The 24,541-nt window shown below is 43.2% G+C and overlaps 1 protein-coding gene across 1 annotated transcript; it reads left to right on the top strand.

Moving 5' to 3' along the window:
• The first annotated feature begins 2,635 nt into the window (after positions 1-2,635).
• LOC142089623 (potassium voltage-gated channel subfamily A member 1) lies at positions 2,636-4,555 on the top strand. Its single transcript, XM_075166353.1, has 2 exons — positions 2,636-2,773; positions 3,040-4,555. Exon 2 carries the CDS (start codon positions 3,080-3,082, stop codon positions 4,553-4,555), a length of 1,476 nt encoding a protein of 491 aa, XP_075022454.1. The 5' UTR covers positions 2,636-2,773; positions 3,040-3,079.
• The last annotated feature ends 19,986 nt before the right edge of the window (positions 4,556-24,541 follow it).

Below are 24,541 nucleotides of genomic sequence, written 5' to 3'. Positions count from 1 at the left end.
CAGCTAGGGCTTGAGAATTTTAGAATGGTTTGTACTCTAGCAAAAAAACCCAAACCACACCACCATCAAAAAAACCCTACCCCAAAAAAACAAAACATGGGGATAAATAAGAGGAAGGGAAGAAGAGACAGAAACCGTCCGTGAAGTCAGGTGGTTAAGTATTTTTGGTCGGCCAAGGTGGTGATCTTAAGTGAAGATAATGTATTATGCAGTGGAAAACTAATGAGACCAGGTCTGTTAAACATGGACTTGGTGTTACTTAGCTCTGGAGTGCTTCAAATTACACAGGCCCAGGTTGTATTTGATCGCTTCTCCCGCTTTGACAAAGCGAGCAGCAGGCTTTTACATAATGTACATGATCATATACTGTAGGGAACAATCCTGCACTGGCAGGGGAGGGAAGCTGATGACATAATGGGTCTTCTCCATCTCGAAGTTATGTGATTCATCAATTAAATGAATTCAGTGGGATAAAGCAGCATGAAAGGGCAATTTCCCTGTAATACGCTGCCTGCCGATTTAACTCTTCCCTCCCAATTTCAGCCACGCTGCTCGGGATTCAGCCTCTACCACGATGCCCAGGAGGCTCCGGCTGCGCAGCCCCGTCCACTACCGAGCGCACGGCAGGCGGGGGTCGGCTGGGGCTCGGGTCCGGCAGCAGCACCAGGACCCGGGGCCGAGCCGTTCCGTGGCGGGCCGGCCCCGCACCACGGGGGCTCCGGGCACTGCAGGCGCAGCCTCCGCCCGCCGCGGCTGCAGCATCGCGCTCCGTGCGGGATGTGTAAAGCCCTGCACCACTCCGGCCGCCTCCTCTGCAAGGTGCCGCGGTGGGCCTGCGGGCGGCGCCGAGCCGCCTACCACCTGGGGAAGGGCGGGGGGCGGCCGGGGAAAAGCGACGACCCGCTCCCCGCTGCCCCTCTGCGCGGCGGGGGCGGGTGCTCCGCGCACCCGCCCGGGCCGCTTGTGTATCCCCTTTCCCCGGGGACCCACTCGCTCTCCGCAGCCCCCGCTGCGGGCTGGGGCGGCGCGGTGTCCCGCAGCGGGCAGCCGGGGCCGGCGGGCCGGGGCCGCCGCCTGCATTGCGTCGGGGGCGCGGCGCGCAGCGTGCCGCGGCGGCGGGGGCCGCGCTGGCGGCGGCGGGGGCGGCCGGCCCGGGGGGCAGCGTGCCTCTCCTCCTCCCTCCGGTCCCGTCCCCCGCCCACCCCCCCCGCCGCCCTCCCGCTCCCCGAGCTGCACCAAACAGCTCTCAGGTTTCTGCTGATACTGCAGCGTCAAGAAATGGCTCGAGTTTGCTCCTCGCTCTTAGGCATTCAGCAGCCCTCTCGCTCCTGCCACACGCGTCCAGCCTCTGCCTCCTGCTGCTGCTGCTGCTGCTGCCGGGACGAGCCAAGACCGACTCCGGGGATGCGGCTGCAGGACTGCGGCTCTCTTGCATCTCCCCCGCCGCCGCTGCCCAGCGCCCGGCTCTTTTTCCAGCTATCTTAAGGGAAGAGAGCAGGAGAGCCAGCAGCTATCTAGGACTCCTTGATTTAATTTACTAACTCAAGCCTTTTGAAAAAGGTGCTTTGCACTTTTCCACCCCACCCCACCCCCCCCCCCCCACTGCGGTTCTCAGCAGAAACTAATTAAACCCACTCGCCCTTGGTGCAGCCTAAGACAGTGTATGAATATTTCAGTGTCTCGCAGGCAGACCTGTAAAGCGATCGCTGTCTTATTAAGAGGGGCGCAAGAGGAGGAGGAGGAGGAGGAGGGTTGAGTTTGCCGCTGCGGTTTTTGTTTTGGTTTGGTTTTTTTGGATGCTGCTGCAAGGCGACTTGACGCATTCCGGCACTGGCTCCTGCTCCTACTCCTAACCAGCGCATCTCACTTGGAGCAGGTAAGGAAAAGCCCCTTCTCCCCCCGCACTGTTGGACTCTATTTTGGACGGTTTGGGTCTGGGATGCCGATCTCCCTCCCCCCGTCTCTCTCTCAGTTGTGTTTAGCTGCTGCAAAGCCAGAGAGGAGGTGCCTTGCTCCCCCTCCCCTAATCCCCCCAATTGGTATGATGAAGTTGTCAGTGCTCAGCTAAGTCTCCACCGTCTGTAAAGTGGGGAGCGTGCCGGTCAGGAGACTTATCGCTGGAGCTGACCCTGCTGAAATTGTCTCGGAAGCCCTCCCGATGTTCTCAGGGCACTGCAGGGTCCACATCGGCCCCTTCCTGCCTTGGAGGCCCTGGTGCATGTCCGGGGATGTGTGGGAATGCGTAGGGCTCCGCATGTGCTGCCGTAGTGGGCAGAGCGGGGTGTTCTTGCTGATGTGAAAGCCAATCCATTGCGCCTGAGCGTGTGTGTGTGGTGGGGCTTGGGGGCTGGTTTATTATGTTTCTCTCCTCCCTGGCAGCCTCCATCCTGCAAGTGAGCTTTATGCCTTCAAAAGCAGAGTACCTCCATCCTTCCCCAGCGCACCAGAGAAGAGGACCAGGGCAGTGGGGGGGGCAGGCGATGGAAATTTGCTGAGTTGGCATTGCAAGGACTTGCCTCCCAGCCGCCCCGTGATTTATTTATTTATTTATTTATTTATTTATTTATTTATTTGTGTGTGTGTGTGTGTGTGTGTGTGGTAACTTCGTGACAGCAGCCGCGGCGATGGTCGAGTCGGCAAGAAAAGTGGACGGATCGAGTTAAAAGCAAAAGGAGACGGCTGGGGAGGGGACCCCAGCCTGGGGGTGCACTCCATAGACCTTCAGCCTCCCGGCTTGGGGGACAGGACCCCTCACCTTACCTGCCCTCTTCCCCCCCTAAAGGTACTTCTTCCCTCTTTCTTCACCCTCCCATCATCCCTGATGCCTCTCCCTTCATCCCACCTCTCCTTTCCCCTTTTGGATATTTCCATCCTTTAGGCTCCTTGTCCATCCCTTCCTCAAGCTCTCCATCCCAACTCATTATCCCCCCCTGCAGACTCTGAGCCTTCCCCCTCACCTTCCCCCCTCCACTGAGCTGCCCTGGGGCTTTCTGCTCTCCTCCATCCTCCTCCCCCCTCTCAAGTCCCTCTCCCTCACTTCTCCTCCCCTGCCCCTGGGTCCCCCTTCCTGTGTGCCACCATGACCGTGATGGCTGGAGAGAACATGGATGAGACTTCTGCGCTACCTGGCCACCCCCAGGATAGCTACCAGCCTGCTGCCCATGATGACCATGAGTGCTGTGAGCGCGTAGTGATAAACATTGCTGGACTACGCTTTGAGACGCAGCTGAAGACCTTAGCCCAGTTCCCCAACACTCTGCTGGGCAACCCCAAGAAGCGCATGCGGTACTTTGACCCCTTGCGCAATGAGTACTTCTTTGACCGGAATCGGCCCAGCTTTGATGCCATCCTCTACTACTATCAGTCTGGGGGGCGGCTTCGCCGGCCGGTCAATGTGCCCTTGGACATGTTCTCTGAGGAGATCAAATTTTATGAGCTGGGTGAGGAGGCCATGGAGAAGTTCCGGGAAGATGAAGGTTTCATCAAAGATGAGGAGAGACCCTTGCCAGAGGCGGAGTACCAGCGCCAAGTATGGCTCCTCTTTGAATACCCAGAGAGCTCTGGGCCTGCAAGGGTCATTGCAATAGTCTCTGTCATGGTGATCCTCATCTCCATCGTGATCTTCTGCCTAGAGACATTACCTGAGCTGAAGGAGGACAAGGAGTATACAGTGCATCGCACTGACAACACCACCCAGGTCTACAAATCCAACATCTTCACAGATCCTTTCTTTGTTGTGGAGACCCTGTGCATCATCTGGTTCTCCTTTGAGCTGGTGGTGCGCTTCTTTGCCTGTCCCAGCAAGACTGAATTCTTCAAGAATATCATGAACTTCATTGACATTGTGGCCATCATCCCTTACTTCATCACGCTGGGCACCGAGATGGCCGAGCGGGAGGGGACTCCGAAAGGAGAGCAGGCCACCTCCTTGGCCATCCTGAGAGTCATCAGACTGGTAAGAGTCTTTCGAATCTTCAAACTCTCCCGGCACTCTAAGGGCCTCCAGATTTTGGGACAGACCCTCAAAGCAAGTATGAGAGAGCTAGGTTTACTAATCTTCTTCCTCTTCATTGGGGTGATCTTGTTCTCTAGTGCGGTATATTTTGCTGAGGCTGAAGAACCTGAGTCTCATTTCACAAGTATCCCTGATGCTTTCTGGTGGGCGGTGGTATCCATGACCACTGTGGGCTATGGTGACATGTACCCTGTGACAATTGGAGGCAAAATCGTAGGCTCCTTGTGTGCCATCGCTGGTGTGCTGACAATTGCCCTGCCTGTACCTGTCATCGTGTCCAACTTCAACTACTTCTACCACCGAGAAACAGAAGGGGAAGAACAGGCTCAGTTACTTCACGTTAGCTCCCCTAATTTAGCATCTGACAGTGATCTCAGTCGCCGCAGCTCCTCCACAATCAGCAAATCTGAGTACATGGAAATCGAAGAGGATATGAATAATAGCATAGACAATTTTAGAGAGGCTAATCTCAGAACTGGCAACTGCACTGTAGCCAACCAAAACTGCGTTAATAAAAGCAAGCTGCTGACTGATGTGTAAACAAAAAAACCAAAATCCCCACTCACAGCTTGAAGACTTTAGTGACACAGTCACACTTTGTAGATGCTTTACTGATAGTCTTTGAATGCTTTATTTACCTCGTAAATGCATTGTTGCATTGCGAATTTTTGCTCAGCGATAAAGAAGCTTCCAGGATCCATGAAAGATAAGAATTTGTTTATTTTTGAAATGCATTTTCCACCTGGTAAATGATAACCATTTGAACTAGTTTAGTTTTAAATTGTATGACGCTAGACCTAAACTTTTCCTCTCCCATCTCCCTTTTTTTTTTATGAAGTTAACTTAAACTAAGCAAGACAGTTTTTAGAGCTATAAAACATATGCATGGATTCCAGTAAAAATATTCTGCAAAACTGCACAGTTGCAAGAAAGTGCATCAGATAATAACAATAAAAAAAGGTTAGCAAAAACCTGCAGCGAGCCTTTGCCATGGTTTTTCTGAAGGAGCGCAAATTTTCCTTCCGCCCCCTATGTGAAAGATTACATACTTCCAAACTACAGATCCACACAGCACCTTATTAAATACATACTTAAGCCTGGTCTCTTTTGCTGTCCATAGAAGAACTATTCTAAAAGGAAAATAACAAACAAAACTGAAGACAAAACATCTGCAATGCTGCTAAGTTCTCTTACATGCAGATGATTTAAACACACTTTTCCTTTTCCCTGTCCAGAACTGGATACAAAACTTCAAGCCCCTCTGTTGCAAGATAGCACAATGGAGTTTAATATAAGCATGTTTGAATTTGATACTATTTATTTTATAATCGCATGCCTGAAACGTTACCTCAGACAATAGCGGATAAGCTTTCGTTTGAACTGAATCTTCTAAAAATAGGTCCTTTATTCCTCTTTTTTCTTTTCTTTTTTTTTCTGATTTGCATTCACCAGAAGTGCACTCCTTAATTTATTAAATCGTTGACTAGTAATTTAAAGTACTGTATTTAAGTGCGTATGTTAGTCAAATGGGAACAATAACTTTTGGAGATCAAAGCATGTTCAAATATTCAGCATTATGGCCTATTTGATTAAGGTGTAACTTGAATTAATTAATGCATGAATTCAATAATAATAATAATAACAATAATAATAATAACAATAAAAACAAAATAAAAAAAGTGCTTGATAGACTGAGGGCCTGAACGAACTGATTAGAGAAACCTGATTGTTTTCCTGCCTTGCTCAGGGAAATGTGTTGGCTTTTGTCCAGGAGTTGTCGGAAAGGAACATATCCCATCCCTTAAAGGGACAGCTATATGGAAAATTAAGAAGTCAAGTTATATATAACAACACCTAAAACCTAGTATCAGTTATAGTTGAAAGGTGCAGATGCATGCTTTTTGGTGCATTCTCAGAATGTAAATGAAACTTATCTATTATATGCATCCAAATTGCAGCAGCTGGTTTCTTTTGCAGTCATCAGTTGAGACTTTTTTGTATTCCCCTAAAACTCACTGAAGAGACTCAACAGATTGATTTAGATAGTTGTGCAGTGCCTTTATCTTACATCCCCCAAATTGCTGAAAGTGCCTCCAGGAACTGAGCTGATCAGAGAAAGCGAAGGAAAGGGCACGGCACCAACACGCTGTCAGGAGTGTGCTGTGCTGCCTCCTGGCACGGCACAGAAGGGGGTAGAGAAAGAAAGAAAGAGCAAGTCTGAGTGAGAGGGACGCAGAAGAGGCAGGCGGAGACCACCAGCGCCCATGGGATACCTTCCTTCCCCAGCCAGTCCGATGCTGCAGGGCTCAGCATTTGCTTCTGCCAAATAACTCGTAGTTGTGTTTATGCAAGAATTCAAGTTTCGCTAGGTTGTTTATAGAGACATCGCTGCCATCATTGTATCTGCCCCTCCTTTCCCTGAGATGGCTTTTTGGCAGCCTGTCCCAGCATAGCAGGACACAGGAGGAACTAGGGACCAGCATGAACTGCGGCATCACCCAGTCAGGCAACCAGACTGCAGGGCTATGCTTTTCTCTCCCTTGGATTCCCCCAGCAGGTAGGTGAGAGAGGCTTTCCAGTGCCCTCCCATCCCTGCCTCCTCCATCCCCTTTCAGCAGTCTGTCAGATCTTAAATCCCATCACAGATCCTTTAAGCCATATTCTTCTTTCTGGTCCCTAACCTTACTCTACTTCCACCATCATCTGGTGAAGGAAGCAAAACTAGGAGAAGGTATCTTCTGCAATATGCCAGCCTTGACTGCTAGGCCCTGGAAGATGATAACCTTTGATCTGAGCTAACATAGGCACTAATCTTTATTTTTTAAATGGACAAAGTTGAGGATCTTCATTCTGCACTTAGCATGTGGCCAACTGCTGTAGAACACTTCTCCTTCCACATTGTACAGATCCTTTCTTCCCCTATCTTTCTGATATATGTATATATGTGTATAAATATGTATGTGTGTCTGCATACGTGTGTCACACACATGCGCAGACGCACATGTATATAAAACCAAGGCACTTAGAGTAAAAAAAAACAAACCCTAACTCTGCAGTTACGCACAAGCCTGATCTGCCAGGCTTCCAGAAAGACTTGACTTTATTTCTCACTGTGTGGCTTCTATGAATCTTAACGATGAGAAAGCGATCAAGAACTGAGAGAGCTCTAACTCTTCTGCAAGAAATGCAAAGTATCAGATAAAACAGGGCATTACATCCTCTAGGCAGATGCTGTAAATCTTTCTTCCTGTTCCCTGCTCATGCCCATCCTCTCTCCCCATTAAATTCTGGTGGTCCTGATCTTCCCAAACTCTTGACTTCTAAGCTACGACTTTTCGTGTCAAAACGGACTTGAACGCTGCACTCAGCTTACAAAACAACTAACTAACTAAACTAAACAGCAATAATCAATTCAGTGCGGTGGGACTGATGATCAGAAAGCAGCATCTGGGAGATGAGGCCTCACTTCGGTAACTTAACTTCTGCCATAGTTGAGTATGCACACCTTAGTTCAATGAGCAGAATGATAATCATTCTGCCTATGTAAAGAGAAAAGTAGTGATTCTTCTTTGTCAGGAAACTGGGGTGGATCATTAGGACTCGGGGTGGTTTGGGGAGCCTGAATGTTGCTTTGTCCGTTTATAGCTCACTGCAAAGGATCTCAATACATCTGGAGTACAGGAATTAACCTCATGTAGCATAGGCATGTGTTTTCGGCTAGTTTGACACAAAAAAAACACCCCAAACAAAAAAAGCTCTTACTCCCTTTACACAGGAGTGCTGAAATGTCTTTGTGGGCCTGAAGGTGCACTTAAACTGCCTGTTCTTACCAGTAAGCATCCTTTTCTTTCTTTCTTTCTTTCTTTTCTTTCTTTCTTTCTTTCTTTCTTTCTTCCTTTCTTTCTTTCTTTCCTTTTTCTTTTTTTTTTTTTCCTTCTTCTTTTTTCTCCCCCTTTTGGCATATGTTTCTTTTTGCCACACATGAGCTCTATGAGGTTGTTTGTGTTGGTGGAAGAGGACTGGAAATGAGCTGATGGCCAATTTAGTGCACCTCTGAAAGAGAGAAGAGACCTTCATTTGGTAGGGACCTCCCAGAAGTGATGCCCATGTTATGCTGGGTAGAGAAACGAGTAGATATAGCAGTCTTAGTTGTGTTGTAGTTTGATGAGGCAAGGCAGCAATTCCAGCATAAGGAGTCACTACCCAAGCCTTCTTTACCAGCCACTGCTCTATGCTGCCTTCTTAGTTGCCCCCATACAGCTGCTTCTTCATCCACTCAGTGAAGGGGATGAGGGAATGCACCTGGCCTGAGCAAGGCAGCAGTGCACTGCGGTGCAGAGGTAGGAACGGAGAGGCAGTGGGCAGGAATCCCATAGGCTGGTATCACTGCCAAAATTCCCCATCTGGTCCTGCCATCCTTAGCTATAGAGCACAAGGGAACAGGCAGAGGAGCAAGGGGGAGAGTGAAAATGCAAGGCTCTATACCCCCTTCCTTCACAGATCTGAGAGGTTGCTGCCAAGCTGCCAAGAGCTCAAATCCTCTGTGTGGCAGCTCCAGCAGAGACAATGAACTGGATTTACTTGTCTTCATAAGGAAGTTAGTGTGCAGTAAGCCAGGGTGTGAGTTCACAGCATCCTAGCAAGCCCATGCAGATTCCCTGCATGGAGACTCTTAAGCCTTATCTCCACTGGGGACTTCAGGAAAGCTAATCCGAATTAATGAAAGGTGTGCATTTAAAGTAGATTTGTTAAACTGCTTTAAAGCCCAGCATGGACATTCTGTTGCAGTATAAAAGCAACCTTAATCTGATTTGGAGTCATTCTTTTTGGAAAGAAAGAAAGCTGAATTGAATTAAGGCTGCTTTAATTCTGAACACAATGGGGCTTAATGCAGTTTACCTCATCTGCCTCACAAGTTCTTTCAGACAGATGAACCTTTAGTAATCATTAAGTGTAATGGAACTGACCCTACTTTGCAGGGGATGGCTGGGCAGAGTGTGGCCACATGCTATAAAACTCTTAGTACGTGAGCGCTGGAAATTCACAGCCTGGCTTACTGAGGGCTAACATCTTGTTCCTGGTAACAATTCCAGTGATTTCCTTCCTTTGTTCCTGGATTACACATTTGTAGGTGTGAGGAGAATCAATCCCACTGCCTTCTGGGAAGTTACACTGACAAATGATCATGGCCCAAGGAAATTAATTTCCACTTACAAAGTCTCTAACTGTGCACGTGCTTAGCCTGACGTACTGTTGATCACGTGGACAAGCACTTGAAAGACAGTACAAAGCACTAGAGACAGGACAAAATTCAGCAAGAGTCCTCTTGTTTTCAGCAGTGATTTTGCCCAAGTAGAGATTTTAGGGATCAGACCCTTCTTAGCAAATCAGCTGTGTATCGTTTATTAGAGGCTGCATTGGCCCAAATAAAAAATTGGAGCAGTGGCAACATTTATTGACAAATCTTTTACTAAGGGACAATTGTTTTCATTAGACAGAAGTACAGAAAGTTTGTTTCTATTATGAGAGAGCGGAATCCCAAGTGTAACATAAAAACCTGCTTATTTTTAAGTATAAGGAACTGAGGGCAAGTTTCACTTTTCCATAGTTCACACTCAGACAATGCAGTTTCTTATATGCACATGTATTAACTGAAATAAAATAAACATTAGCACAGGAACATCTGAAATTTACTAGAAAAAGGTGGAAAGTTGTATTTTAGAATAAGACCTTCGGCATGCATATGTAATACATGGAGAGAATATATTCCTTTCCAAATATTAGCTTGATAACTGTTTTTAGAGGGGTGCCATTCTGGATTAATTAATTTCCCCTAGCATAAAGAAGAGGGAAGTACCGCAGCTTTTCCAGGAATGGTCTGATCCCGTAGGCTTCCAGCAGCCTGATGCCACTGATTGTCGCAGTAATTTCAGACTCGCAGGAATGCAGAATCAGCTCCAAAGTGTGATTTACCCTCCATAGCCACGGAGCTGGATGGAATTGGAAAGCTGTCCTCGCAATTGCACAACATGACAAGTTTGTTCCAGACCTGCGTATTGCAAGTCTGAAACAACCTCCTTTTCTGAGATGCTTTAACCAGGTCCCTACATTTCAGTTTTGGTTGGACTTATTTCAGGCTGAGTTTCTTTTTCTGTTTTCTGTTGTTCTGGCTTTACTTAATCAGGTGTAGAGAATTTGTTTTTCCTGAAATGCTTATCAAGTATTCTTAAAGGTGTCAGTATTCGTATCTGCAAAAATGAAACTTCAGGGTGTTCTGCTGTTTCACTTAGTATAGGTGGACTTGCCACTGGTGAGGTCAACAATTTATGCTGTCAAGGCATAGCATGCTTTGATATTTTCAAAGGAAATAAAATGAAACTGAGGTCTTAACTGAAATTTGTCTCAAAATATCTGTTAATATCTATGTAATTCTGTATATTTCACCTGTTCACAGGCTCTAGCAAATGTCACTACAAGTTATAAAAAAAATCATCTTCGATTTCTAGTTTCTATAATAAAATGAAGACGTTGCATTCAGTTCCTTTAGGTGCATCAGTCTTTGATCCATGTTATTGTTTCAGTGACATTTCTATAATGTAATTGGGATCAAATGTATATTTTACTTTTGTACAAAAGTAAAAATGATATTTTTATGACGAAATTCAGCAAACCCTTACCTATAACCTGCTAAGATGAAATTTTTTTTTCCTTTCCTTTACATGTAAACTATTGTTTTTGCAGTATGTCGGTTTGAAATGAATAAATAACAGCTGTCAATAGAATTGTATATGGCCTCTCAGACATACCTCTGATTTTAAAGATCAAATATTACCGATGTGAAATATATAAACTGAATAGTCTCCATAAGAAAGTGCACCATCAGGGCAACAAACCATTTAAGCTGACACAGCTGTACTTATTTCCATCATTTACAAATCGCTTACACTTTGGGTCAAATATGTACTTCATTGTCACATTACAGCTCATTTTACTTCCAGTAGTGAAATTGTTTGACTTATCATTTTTAGAACATCTAATGTTACGAGTTCTTGAACTATTTGAAATGCATAGTTTTCATCTATGCAATTTTACCTGCTTCTGTACTTGTTCATCTGTTCATACTTGGCATCAATTAAAGATAATTTTTAAGGATCTTACCCAGGATTATTCTGTCTGGTTATTTTCTGGAGTCTGGTTTCTGTGCTGTCACTACTGGCCAGTTCTATCTGAAATGAATGGTTGGTTCATTGATGGGTTTTTTATTGAATGGTATAAGACATGGCAATGTAGTGAGTGGGAAAAGTGGCTGTGGACTTTGAGAGGCTTGTAAATGTCAACTCAGGTTTTACAGTACAATTAATCCAAGGGTTTGGCTTCCATAGGCTTTGGATCTAGCCTTGAGTGAGTAATGTTCTGGGGCCAAACTCTGCTGCTTTCACTGCTGAGACAGCACTCAGTTCCACCAAAAACGGTGGAAATAAGATTAAGTTTACTGATTGTATTCTCCAAAGGCTTGTGGGTATCAATTTGCATGTAACGGCTGCATTCCTGAATTTGAACCACTGCCTGTTGCATTATCATATAAGTGCTGACTTGAAATCAGGTTTCTAACAACTGTGTGACTGATCATGGTTTTTGGTTTGAGTTAAATGTAAGCAAGTCAAACTGTCTTGGTCTTGTTTTCTTTTGAAAATTGTTTGTTTTTTCAAGGTGCGTTTCATGCGAACTGGTCTGATACAGTCATGCCATATCTCAATATTGTATTCTTTATAAAGAAGGCAATGACATAAATGCTAATTATTTTATGCCAAAGGTATTGTGTATTAGAAGTCCATCTATAAAGACTGCCAGGTCTTTCTGTAGATATGTGCAGTTTGTAACATGAGATGCAGACATGGTAGAGTGCTGATTACATGCGGTGAAATGAAGTGAAAATACCCTAACATTATATGAGGAAGAATATTTTGTGTGGCCTTGCTTTGTTGTTTTGCTTTCTTGGTCAAGAAAAGCTTTCATCAAGGAAATCCTCTTTCATCAATAGCTTCAAGTATATTTAGTGAGTGTTACTGAATCTCACTTACAAATTGACAAAAATTGTCTTGTTGAGCTGACAGTAAGGATTTGCAGTTATCAGTCTTAAATGGGTCTATTCCAAGTCATTTGTCTGTTAGCTGCTCTGTGGTGGTGTTCTTAATTAATGTACTCATGTCCATGCCTTACTTGAAGAGTTTGATCATTGTCATTGAGTTTTGGTGGCTCTAGGTGTTTCGAAAGTCTCATTGCTTCTTCCTTTTTTCTTTTCTGTGTAAAAAAATTGAAATGCTTGTTTACCAACTTGACAGTATCAATCTTCTCCCTTTTGTCCTTAGCAAAGCTTATGTTGCATTTTTTGGATCAAATATATTGTTGCTGTGTAACCTGCTTTCCTGAATCTACAATTCACATGCCGTATTACCCATTTCTGTATCCCTCTATTAGTTTCCCCCCTTCTTGGCCACACTTCATCTTGTGATATCCTACCCCCTTCGTGGTCTGTCTCATCATACCTGTCATGGATCTAACTCAAAAAACTCCTTTCTATTAGGTCTGGGAATGCCAATTCTGGTATCACAGTCATCCATTCTGTTGAAGAAAGACCTTGCCTGTTTACCTCTGTGCTGCTTCCTCTGTGTGGAAAATGCTCCCACGAGGTTCCTTTGGCCATGATGCTAACAAAACAACATCTCATACTTTTTGATTCTTCATCTTTCCCACAGCCTGTGCAGTCACTGTACCCGTTGGTATATCTTGAACTGAGATACTTACTGTGATGTGGTCAGTTTTGCTAAGTGGAGGTTTTTAAGCAAAACTACGTGCATTCAGGACCAGGTCCTAGGACATGTTTTTTTCCCTCTAAAATGACTCCATAAAAAAAAAAAAAATCAACATTGTGTACTGGGTTAGTTGAGTCTGTGAGTTAATTTCTTAGTTAATCTCAGAAGTAAATAGATGTGTGGGTTTTTTCCGCTCAAAATGCAAATCCTCCTATCTTGTCTTTTATGCTTCATGAATTACAAAAATTTTACATATTGAGTCCTTCCTTTGGTTACACCAAGCAGCCTCCTTATCTTGTAGGTTTTCTCTGAAGCAACCTACACTGAGGAAAAAATTGTGGCTCTGCAGATGTAACTGAGATAACAGACATGTTGATGATCCATGGAAGAGGCTCGTATCTTCTTCAGATGCACTGGCACTCAGGTTATAAGGGGAACAAAGACTAATATGATCTTATTTTGTCCTTAATTCAGCAGCCTTTCAACACAGAGAGGGAGAGATTCCATTCAGTAACAAGGTGCTCTTTTTATATGTTACCTTCTTTGTATAATATTGATGATTTCAACATGAATTTGATTTACCCAACACTTAGTTTTGGAAGTTACTCAGCTTACATGTGCTGTTTGATTAATGGATACAAAATAATTGCTTTATGGAAACATGTGAATCTCAGGTGTGAATATGTATGCCCTTATTTATATTTTAACAAATAAGAATCCTAATACTCCACAGCATAAAATGATTCTTACCTCTGAAAGCAAAAAGAAACCTTTCTCACAGGTGTGCTGTTACCCACTGTTAACGTTTTATCCTTCCTCTAAAGCATCTGGAGCAGCTGCCTTCAGGGCTAGCAGTCTAAGTCAGATGGCCTGACTGCCAAAGAAAATCAGACATCTGATTCAGTGCTATCCCTGAAAGCAGCTGCTATGTACTGCCGCAGCCAAGCTCTGCAAATATGTAGAGGGAACTGTTGTGCTCTTGAAGTAAACCAGAGCCCACAGAAGTAAATAGGATTGTATCTTTTAACTTCAGAAGACTGTAGAAAGACCATGATTTCATGTTCCCTTTCAGTCTGCTAAGAAAAGAAGATGAGAAACGTTCTGTACTCAAGGCTTCTAATAGGTACTTTTAGAGTTGCATTATATCCCATGGTTGGTCTTTCTATAAAATGCTCACTTTACAGAGTGTTGAGATTAAGCGTTCGAAAATCAAAGATGCTTTAATTAGCACAACAATACTTCAATCCACTCAGCTTCTCTAACAGCTTCCTAAAATATCTCACATTTTATTCCAATGAGAAGACAATTATGACTCTTGAATAGAAAGCTTTTACAGCAAGAAGATGAAAATGTAATTGTAGCTGGTATATTTGGTGACCTCCTCTCACTAGGTAGGAACACTGGCACATTTGGCTTTTGAGCAGGGGAGCCTGCAGTTGTCACTGAGTGTGACAGAGAGAGCTGCATAAAAAAGGCTGGATGATCCTTAAAGGGAGGACAGGTCTGAGGACAGATGTGTTTCATGAGTCACCATTTCCACCCCACCTGGTTAACAGCAGAATGTGAGGAATGGGAGGTTCACCTGTATTCAGTTCACATAAGAAGCCTGCTATGTGACATTCAGATGCAATGTGAACTGGGGTTTAGTGTCCCACAGTTACCTAGGCTGATACCATTGATACAGCCTACAGTCACTTAAAAAGATTCAAACATCTTTGATTTGTACAAGTGATAAGAGGGCTAATGCCTGAGGGCTTGACAATCCAAATGTACCTGCTATAGTGGGCATATGTGGGGGGTTTCCTTTATCATTTCAGTCCCTGTAAGAAATAAGTCATATTTTTCATCTTGATACATACAGACAGGTTCACCGGGGAAAGAAGTGGCAAGCCCACAGTTACACTCTCGGGCGCACACATCCACATTCATGGAGTCACATTCTACTTTTACAGTAGCTCATTTACTTTTGGTAGATTTGCTTCTGCTTGACAAGGAATACATAGGGCCTGAATCAGGCCCATAGCTCAGTATAAGGCTAAACATTATTAAGAATAACTCAGTGGTGAGCAAGACACAAAAAACAGCCATCCAAAAACCTAGCTCTCCAGATACACGGTGGAGGGATTCTCCAGCTATTTTTCCATGAATACTGAGAACACAATATAGACTTGAACTATTCTTTCAGGTTGGAAAAAACTAAGTTTTTAATTTAATGAATATTTAGCTCATTGCTGCTTGGCTGTTCTGAATACAAATCTGCACGTTAAAATTCTGAATGAAGGAATATCTAGACTCTTATGGCATTTGGTTCCCTACACGTTTTGGACTGACTGTGGGAGCTGAGACTGCCAACAGGGTCCTGCCTCCAAGTGGAATCACTCGGGCAATGGTAGGTGTTTAGATGTATCTTTGCCTTTTTCTGGCGACTTTGACCCTTCCCTTCTGTTTTCAGTGTGCGGTATTCCTCTTCAGCCAAAAAAACCAAATTCCAGCTTACAAGGAAGGTAGCTTTCCTTTGGCTCCTTTTCTAGTTAGCCAAATGTTGTTATGAACTTGGTTTGCTGAACTTGGACTGTTGCAGTGGCTTTGATGCAAATAAATCACTTTCAAATGTTCCTGAAATACTCAGAAGTGTTTATTTCCCACTACCCTGGTATCTGCAGCTTCAATTAATGCCATTAAGTTTGGTTGTTTCAGTTGCAAACTGTGTTTTTTTTCAGGAATTTGAAAAGGTAAAAGGGGAAATGAATGTTTCAGAAAATGTACTTGAACGGTTTCCTCCCAAAAAGGGGCAATTTTTGAAACTGTCTTTTTTTTTTCTTGAATTGAGTTATCTTGGCATTACTTATTTGGGAAAGAATAAAAAAATAAAAAAGGATCTCTGTTACTTGGGGTACATTCCTTTGTTATGATTATTTAGATGATAAAAATGGCTGGCGTTCCAAGAGAAGAGCATTTACTGCTAATGGGGCTTTAATGTAAACTCTTGTGATACTTAATATTTAAATCCTGAAGAGGATAAGATATGAATATAGCGTGAACAGCCGCTGGGTTTGTACAGTAACAGCGCGGTGTTTAGAGGGTGATATCTCTGCGGTGTGGCGACTATGCAGTTCTGGAGTAACAGACACAACTGGTCATTGGAGTGTAGTAATGCAACTGGAACTGAGAGTTGACCACTGAGCTGAGAGCCTGGTTAAGACCGCAAAGTCACCCTGAGTCATTGCTTCAGTGAGGCAATGGTTCAACAAAAGAATGAATTAACATTAAGGCTCCAAATACCAAATGAGAAATCTTTTTGCCTATGAGAAAAACACTGATCTGGTGTAAACTTGCTTGTCCTGAACAAATTTGTTCAGTAAGTTGTGATGGGCTAACATCTTCCAGCGGACTTCATGCCACATTGGCTTCTGTCATTTTGGCTCTAACATTTTGCACCTTTTTCCTCTACGCTTTTGTTTATCCTCCTGAGTTTGAGACATAAAACTGGCATGAACCAGAACATTGCCATGTTTTGTGTGCTGTGGCTAGTCTGTCAGAAACACCATTGAATGCCCTAACTTAGGTGAAATTTGTTTTGCTGAACGCTCCAGCAAGTCTATATGTTTGGTGTGGAGACTTCGAAGCCACTGATTCAGTCCTTCTGGGGTGATGTTGAATTAATCTCCAACATGGCAGTAAGGGGCATCCTGTCAGCATTTGGGACGAGAAATGCAATAAGATCTTGGTGTCTTTAAAGACTGTGATGCCTTCCTGGTGTCTGGGAAGAACTGGAGTTCTGCTCTGGTCAACTTTGGCTTTGTGTCTGTTTGCCCTCTAAATATTTTATGTGCTGTTCTCGACATTTGGTAGCATTCCAGTGTGCTGTTGAAGAGCAGCCGTGTTTTGTCCCAGAAGTAGCTGCGTTTCAAAACTAGGAAGGGAGCTTGTGTGTCAGTTTATTAAATTGATAAAGGGTTTGGGAACTGTTCCGGATGACACGTGCCATGTTAATATAGGGTATCAATCGGAGGATATATATCCGAGGATACTAAATAGCAATCTGAAATTATGGTAGTCAATATCCTCAATTATTAATTAAAGGTAGTAAATGGAAGCTGGCTATCACTGCATAGTATACATCCACTATTGCTAATGCATATTCAAAGCATGCATTCTGTCTGACAGGGCTGTGATGTATTTTTCCCAGTCTTCAAATGTCTGTGATCTTATCTATTTATGACACTTTAAAAAGGCTGCTGAAATCCACTAACATAAAGAGCAACTCAGTTCTGCTTCAGAACGGATCGATATGTCCACACAACCCCACATCCTAGGTTGGAATATCTGTGATGGGGAGACAGGCAGCAAAGTGCAGGGGTGTTGGTCTTTTGGTTTCTGTGTCTCTTTTCGGTAATACCCATTAAGTTCTTACTCCTATGACTTGGGTACCAAAATCAATATGAAGAACGTGGGAACTGAGACTTCACTGCCTGCATCTTGCGTGGCTTTTTGCTCCTATATAAAATGAAAAATGCCCTGGTGCAAGTCAACATAACTTATTTCTTCTGAACTAGCCAGCTGAGGGTCTTTCTTTCCTATTCATATCTGATAATGTTTTACATAAATAAGAGCTTTTGTATGGCCAACAAGGAAGAATCTTGCTCATCAGGTTCCACTGTAGTACAATAAATAGGAAAAAAAACCCTCTTTTAAAGGAGAGATGTTTTAAAGTGGCACCAAATACATTTTCATCTATTGGTGTTTTGTGACTCTGGACAGTATTCTGTGATCACACAGAATGTGTGCTCTACGATAATAAAATTAAAAGTTGGAGGCAATGAAATATATACATGAACACCCTTTATTTTGCCCATAGGCCTCATAACCATGATGCTGTTTCAGTGAAGACTTAAATTCTTCTTTTTCACTGTGCGTAGATTTGAACTTAATTTGGAACAGTTTATGAAAAACATAAGTGATTGCTGGAGAATTAATTTGGTATTATCTAAGATACAGGAGAAATGTCAGCTTTCCTGGAGACATTTACAGAGCAAGCTAACTTGTTAATTCCTACTCTTCTCCAGAGTTTTTTTAACACTCCTCTGATAAAGCTAGTGTAGCAGTATCAAAAGATGTGATTTACTGTAGTGGAAGTTAATATGCTCCAGGCTTTATTTGCTTTTACAAGAAAGCCTAAAACCTCCTGCAGATCAATATTATCTAGAAGTGTAGTGGAAGAAAGTAACAATTTCTGTCACAGTAAATCTCTGCTATGATACTTTAAATCTGCTCATGTATCTTACTTCATGCAGAACATTGTTAAAAACCCATACCAGTAGTTTTTTCAACAAACATAACCTACATGCACTTTGGAGGTTTTGTTATGTAATAATACTATTGAATCTTCTCTGATGTAGTCTAAACCGTACTAAAACTTACACCCAGCTTCAAGACTTCTTACACTCCATAGTGAAACACTGATGAGCAGTGATGATGATAAAGCAATTAAAACAGCTGGATCTTTTCAGAGTGTCAAGGCTGGTAGGATGTGAGTGACTCCTTTACATCTCTCAGAAAGATTAGATACATCTCACGGGATTTTTTGGTTGGTTTCAGGGTGGGAGATGATTCAGCTTTTTGCCAGCTGTCGTGAGACACAAAGCCTGACCAGGTAATTTTATGGTCACAGAAGGATCTTAATTCATTTTTAAACAACCAGAAACCTTGCTGCACAGAATAGCATGGGCGGTTTGGACCACTTGGCCCATGGTCTAAGTCTTCTGTAGTTGGGAAGGATATGTCGGAAATTGACTGAGCCCAGCATGAGGCATTGGCTGAGCCAGTGTTTCCTTTTTTCCAGGATGGTGCCAAGGGAGGGAATGAAGCCCCTGTCTCTGTAGCACGGAGGCAGACTAAGGACCACTTAGACGTTCAACTGGTTTAAATGGGTTGAGTTCCAGGGAAGCCAGTGGCCCCATGAGATTACCAGTGTGAAGAAAACGAGCAGGCATCAGCCATGAAATTGTAGTACAAAAGCAGCTTATGGCAGCAGAGAGCAATTGAGGGCATTTGTCTGCGAATACCCGTGCATTTCCGAGCTGATCTTTCCAAGTGCCCTAAATTCCTGTTGAGTTCAGCACCTCTTAATATGTTACTGAGCAGGAATTATATTAACAATGACGTGGAAAAGCAGTAGACACTGTTGTTTGAATGATGTTTGGCAGTTAGTTCAGATAAAACTTACATGCTTCTTGCCCACTCAAGACAGGGACTGTTGGTGTGAAGCACCAAGTAAAATGGAGCCCTGGATCTCAGGGTGTGACTAAAAATATGAGTTAAAACAGGGATTTTTTTTCATAATCTTGGTGATTAGTGTTTAAAATAAAGCCCTCTCTGATTATTTCTATTCTGTAACATCTGGAGCGAGGCAGGTGTTTTATGGATAAATGGGAGAAAAGCTTTTTGCCTCATTTTGTTTACGACCTGTGTGAATAGTGTCTCTGTGGAAGCCAAGATTGTGAGTGACAGGGAAATGGAGATAAAAAAAGGTCTTGCTATTTCTCATTTGTTTGAACATTTCCAGGGTAATACTTTTTATGGGATGTATAGAAGACTAGTTTACTCTTTGCTGTACTCTTTCTTTCAGGGTTTCTGTTGAGTAATATGAAGTAAAGTTCAGTAGAAGCAGTAAGATGCTAGTCTTTTTATGGGTCTGCTAGGAAATGGATTTGGTAAATGCCTCTCTGCTTATGAATATTATAGAGACACTATAATCTATTGATAATGTGACTAAATTACAGCCTACCAAGTAATTGGTTTAGCCTTCCCAGTCTTTAGGATGCATAGCTACATAAAAAAGCCATGTCTACAATGTCCAACACACATGACCAGGGTGACAATCTGCTGTGAGAAAATTTGGGTACTAACAGCTTACTGCCTCCGTCACTACCTTACTCTGCAGAGTCCTTGCCCATAGAGGTATAGAAAATCCCTGACGTGCTGGTCTCTAGGGCACGCAGGAGTTTCTTGTGATCCCTGTGGGCTCCTGAACTTCAGCCTGCCCTATGCAGCAGAAGCACCATGAGGTGTAAGTGATGATAAACAGCTGTGCAACTAGTTGACTCTTTAATCATCTAGAGCTGGCAAGGTGTGGGCCTGCTTCTTGTCATGGGACTGCATCACATGGCAGGCAGCAAGGCTGTGTAATCTGTATCTCCCTCCCGTGGCAGAATGAGCAAACCATTAAGGGCTGCCAACAAAACCGAATGCTGTGCCCATCTTCATTTTGCAGTGGAGAGGAGAGATGAGTGGAAATCACTCCCAGCACTCCACTTCTTCGCAGTTCTCCAAGGAACGTGGTATTTGTCTTACAGCTCTTGGCCACATGGACAGTTTGGTGTGTGGCTCATGGAGTCAACAGAGTTTTGTCCTCTTAGGAGGGTGAAGAAATGGTGTGGTATAAAGAGCAGTTGGGGAGGGCATACTGTTCCTTGCCCTCCCTTCCCTGTGCCTCCCCTCCCTGCTGTTCCCCTCACCTTCCCTTGTGTTCCCAGTTTCAGAATTTATGTTATCTGTGAATATTTCCATAGCCTGTAGTACCTACCCTTTCTCAGAGGGCACCATATGCTTTTGCCAGCTGCAAGCACAAGGCCTTGCTCCATCCTAATCACATACTTTCTCTGTGATTTAGATAACCTGGAGCTGGTTCAGGTCATGGCAAATTTCACGCTAGTGGAGAGGGATCATTGCTCTGGAGTGATGCAGGTCAGTAGCATGGCAGGAAGCAGGGAAGGAAAGTATAATATAGGGAAGACAAAACTGGTTTACTTGTTACTGCATCCTCACATTGGCTTTCCAAGGACACGTTCATCTGTACTTGAAGTTTTATGATACAGGGGGAATTAATATACTGATCACAAAGTGCCAGAAAGGGATATTTGCCATTCTCTTTGCACTCTTTTAACAACAAGCAAGTGTAGTTCTCCGGAAAGCCAGGGATGAGGAATAGTGATGTTTTCATTTGTGTTGGGTCAGATATTGAAAGTCGTTATTTTTTGCTGAGCAGTAGTACAGAATCACAGAAATACTGAGTTTGGAAGAGACCTCTGGCAATTGTCTAGTCCAACCTGCGTGCTCCAAGTAGGTCTCCTGAAGCCAGTTGCAAAGGACCGTGTCCAGTTGTGTTTTGAATATCTCCAAGAATGGAGCCTCCAAAACCTCTCTGGGAAATGTGTTCCAGTGTTAACCACCTTCTGATTAAAAAAAAAGTGTTTTTCTTATGTTTAGATGGAATTTCTTGTGGTTCAGTTTGTGCCAATTGACTGTTTTCCTGTCACTGGGTACTACTGAGAAAAGTCTGTCTTCTTTACACCATCCCCCATCAGTTATCTGTACACATTGGTAAGGTCCCCCTGCACATTGGTAAGGTCCCCCTGAGCCTTTCCTTCTCGAGGCTGAACAGTCTCAGCTCTCTCAGCCTCCCCTGGAGCATATGACAGATGCTCCAGTCCTTTGATGATCTTTGTGGGATGTGTGATCACAAGTGGGACAGTGTGATCACAAGTAACTGTGAATTCAGACAGAGGCATTTGGAGGCCCATCTCTGCACATACATGCCAGATTAGTAGCTTGGAGTCTGTCTCTGGCTGGTATGACTGGTAGTCCAGTTGTCTGTCCTCTGTAGCATTGGGTGCTACAGAGGAATGCACAACACCCCAGAGAATATACATGTAGGACCATCTAAGTCACCTTATACATATTCTCATATGCAATCTCATCCTGATTTCTGGTACATAGAGATTGCTTTAAAACCTCAAAGGTAGGGTTCAGTGTCTCTTTCAAAAGTTAAACAGGTAGTTATAGTAATGAGAAATACTCTTGAGATTATATATATATATATGTACACACACACATTCTTTTGAATATATTTCTTTCTCTGAAGGTCAAGGCAAGAACCAAAATGCAAAATCTGGAGGCAATATCTTTCATGTTTCTTGTTCCTTAAGGAATTCTTAAGATGGATCTGATGCTGATTCAATTCACTTGAATAGAGTTTATTCTGTGCATATTTACATACATAAAGATTAAAGCAGAGATGTTAATAAGATAAGAGCAAAGATGCTAATTCTGGGTGTAGATGTTCTTAGGACTGGACTTTTGGTAGACCAGCAGTCTAATGAAACTTGCTAGATTTGTAAGTACCTTGTATGCATAGAAGCTCTCAGGTAATGGGAACTGCTGTAGGTCCATAGATTTCCACTAAATTATGCCAGTTTACAGCAGATGCAAATAGGTCTGGTGATTTCAGCAGCAAAAATTAGTTGGAGAGAGGAGGGGGGAGATGGGTGTGTAGGTTATTCAGCCAGCATTCCCACCCCTTCAGTATGCACACAGATATACATTAATTATTTATTAGAATTTAAGTTTGAGGTAAGTACACTTGAATATATAAGCACACTCATTTAGTATCCCTCTAATTGTATGGGTGTCCAACAATTTCACTTGGAAAAGACGCATTTCATTAGAAAAAGTATGTAAAAAGCCTATTTTTTTTTTTTTGCTATTATCAGGGGTAGGAAATATTACATATTAGCAAAATATATCCATATGTCAAAGTTTTATAGGAACTCCTGACTGCAGTGCGTTACAGTAATGGAGGCTGATCAAGGAGCCCAAACTAGAGAAGACAACAGGAACATGTGACTGATAAGCAACATGTCAAGACATGTCAGTGCAATGAAGATTGAAATGTCTTGGTATTGGAATGTAGTTGGGAGAAATTGGTAATGAGGGGGTGAAGGACATTGGCTGATCAGCCATAGTACATGTAATGATGTCAGATACTGAAGTAAATGCAATGACATCAGATACTGAAGGTAGTTATGCTGTTGCTGAGCCAGAGTTAATCCACTGGTTGTGCTTCCCCATGTTTACAAGGCTGATTATAGAACGAGAACAGAGCCTGTCACTTTCAAGCTCCCTGTCTCCTTTGAAAAAGTCAAATCACTTCATCCTCACTGTTTTGTCCAACTTACTTGAATTGGGCTCAAGATGTGGAGGTAAAGCTGCTCTTTCCCTCATGATATCACATGGGTGGTGCAGACAACATTTCTACCCATGGCAGTGTAAGGCACGCATCCCAGGGAAGACTGTGCTTGAATGTCCTGGAAATGTCTTAATTATTTGTGTTTGCTGTTTTTGATAATTGCTGATTACTGCTGTGTGGGATTCAGGCAAACACTGAAAAATTACATTCATCATAGCCTGAGGAGATGGTGGAAACATCGCTGTGAGTTGATGGCAGTGGGAAGCAGATGCCGCCACTGTACAAATCCAGGCACAGACAAAGGACAAACTCTGCACTAGAATACGCTGTTATAAATCAGTCATGTCTTCATTTTAGTCAATCATTGTCTATGAAGAGGAACACGGACAGAGTTATAGGCTGGGAATTTTGTCCTCAACTGGGACTAGCAGTCTCTGCAGATGCTTAGATTCCTCTGATTTAGGGGATCTTTTGACCTGAAATCTAATTTCCAGAAGGCGTGGAAGGAGGGGTGCTAGTTTTCTTCCAGCTGCAGAAGTTCTGGTGTGAGCATAAGAGTCAGAGAAAACAAAGAAGGGATCGGACTGGTGTGGAGTCACACAAAGCAGGAGTGTGTCACTGAACGGAGCTCACTTCCCAGCTTACCAGACCAAAAGAAGGAAGAGACGGTGAATCTTTGGCCTAAAGAAAGAGATTAAAAACAACCCTTCCTGAAATATTGATGGGGTTTCACAAACCAGCAGCTGAAGCAGAAGAGAGAGGAGCTTTCACTTTCCTCGGTTTACTTACTTTCAACAATATAAAAATCTCAACTAGAGAAAACTAGCTGGAAAGCTTTTTGAAACATGCAAAAACATGGTTTGAAATAGAAACTTTTTCTTTTCTCCGGAAATTTTCAGCAAAATACCCAAGACTTCTCTTGTTGCCAGAAGAAAACATTTGGCTGTCAAAAGAGAAAAAAAAAAATCCCCAAACCAAAAATAATTTTGACTTCTAGACTTATTGTCAGGGTTTTTTTGGAGGGTGAGAGGGAGTTGAAAATTGAAAAAACCCCTCACATTAAGCAGACTTCATTGTAGCGAGCACCCTGATTTATATAAGTCCTTACCTGCGAAACTGATTCTTAATGTATTTACTGCTCCCTGTTCCCCTCTCAACCTCTCACAGCTCCACTCCAGCTACATCTTTCTCTGCTAGCTAGAGGGGGGGAGAGCAGAGCTTGTCATGTAGAGAGAAGAATATAACTTACTGAAGGGTCAACAGGGAAGTCTTGATTCTATAGATATGTGATCAAAACAGCTCAGGTAGCCCCTGAAGGCAGCTGAAAGAAGCTTTGTATTTGTATTATGTGATGCAGTAAGAGGCAATACTCATTCCTATTTAAACTCAGAAATCCCAAAGGCTTTAGAGACTCAATATGAGTCTGTAAACCTCAACATTTTATAGGAAAACTAACTTACCTTTATCACATCTTTCTCTTGAAAAAGGCTTTGATGGATAGTTTTCAGTCAGTCTAAATGATTATTATTTTGATGTTTTTCAGGGTTTACAAGGCTTGTGGCCATAAATTTCTAGTAATGGGAATCCCATCAGTATAGTGATTAGGCATAAAAAAATTCACTGTTCTATGAATTTCTGCTTGTCCATTCTAGAGAGTATTTTAATCTCACTAACAGTAACTCCTGA

Source organism: Calonectris borealis, chromosome 1 (genome assembly GCF_964195595.1).
Source record: "Calonectris borealis chromosome 1, bCalBor7.hap1.2, whole genome shotgun sequence".
NCBI classification, from domain to species: Eukaryota; Metazoa; Chordata; class Aves; order Procellariiformes; family Procellariidae; genus Calonectris; species Calonectris borealis.
The sequence above is the reverse complement of the archived record's forward strand: the minus strand, read 5'-3'. Positions and strand labels throughout refer to the sequence as shown.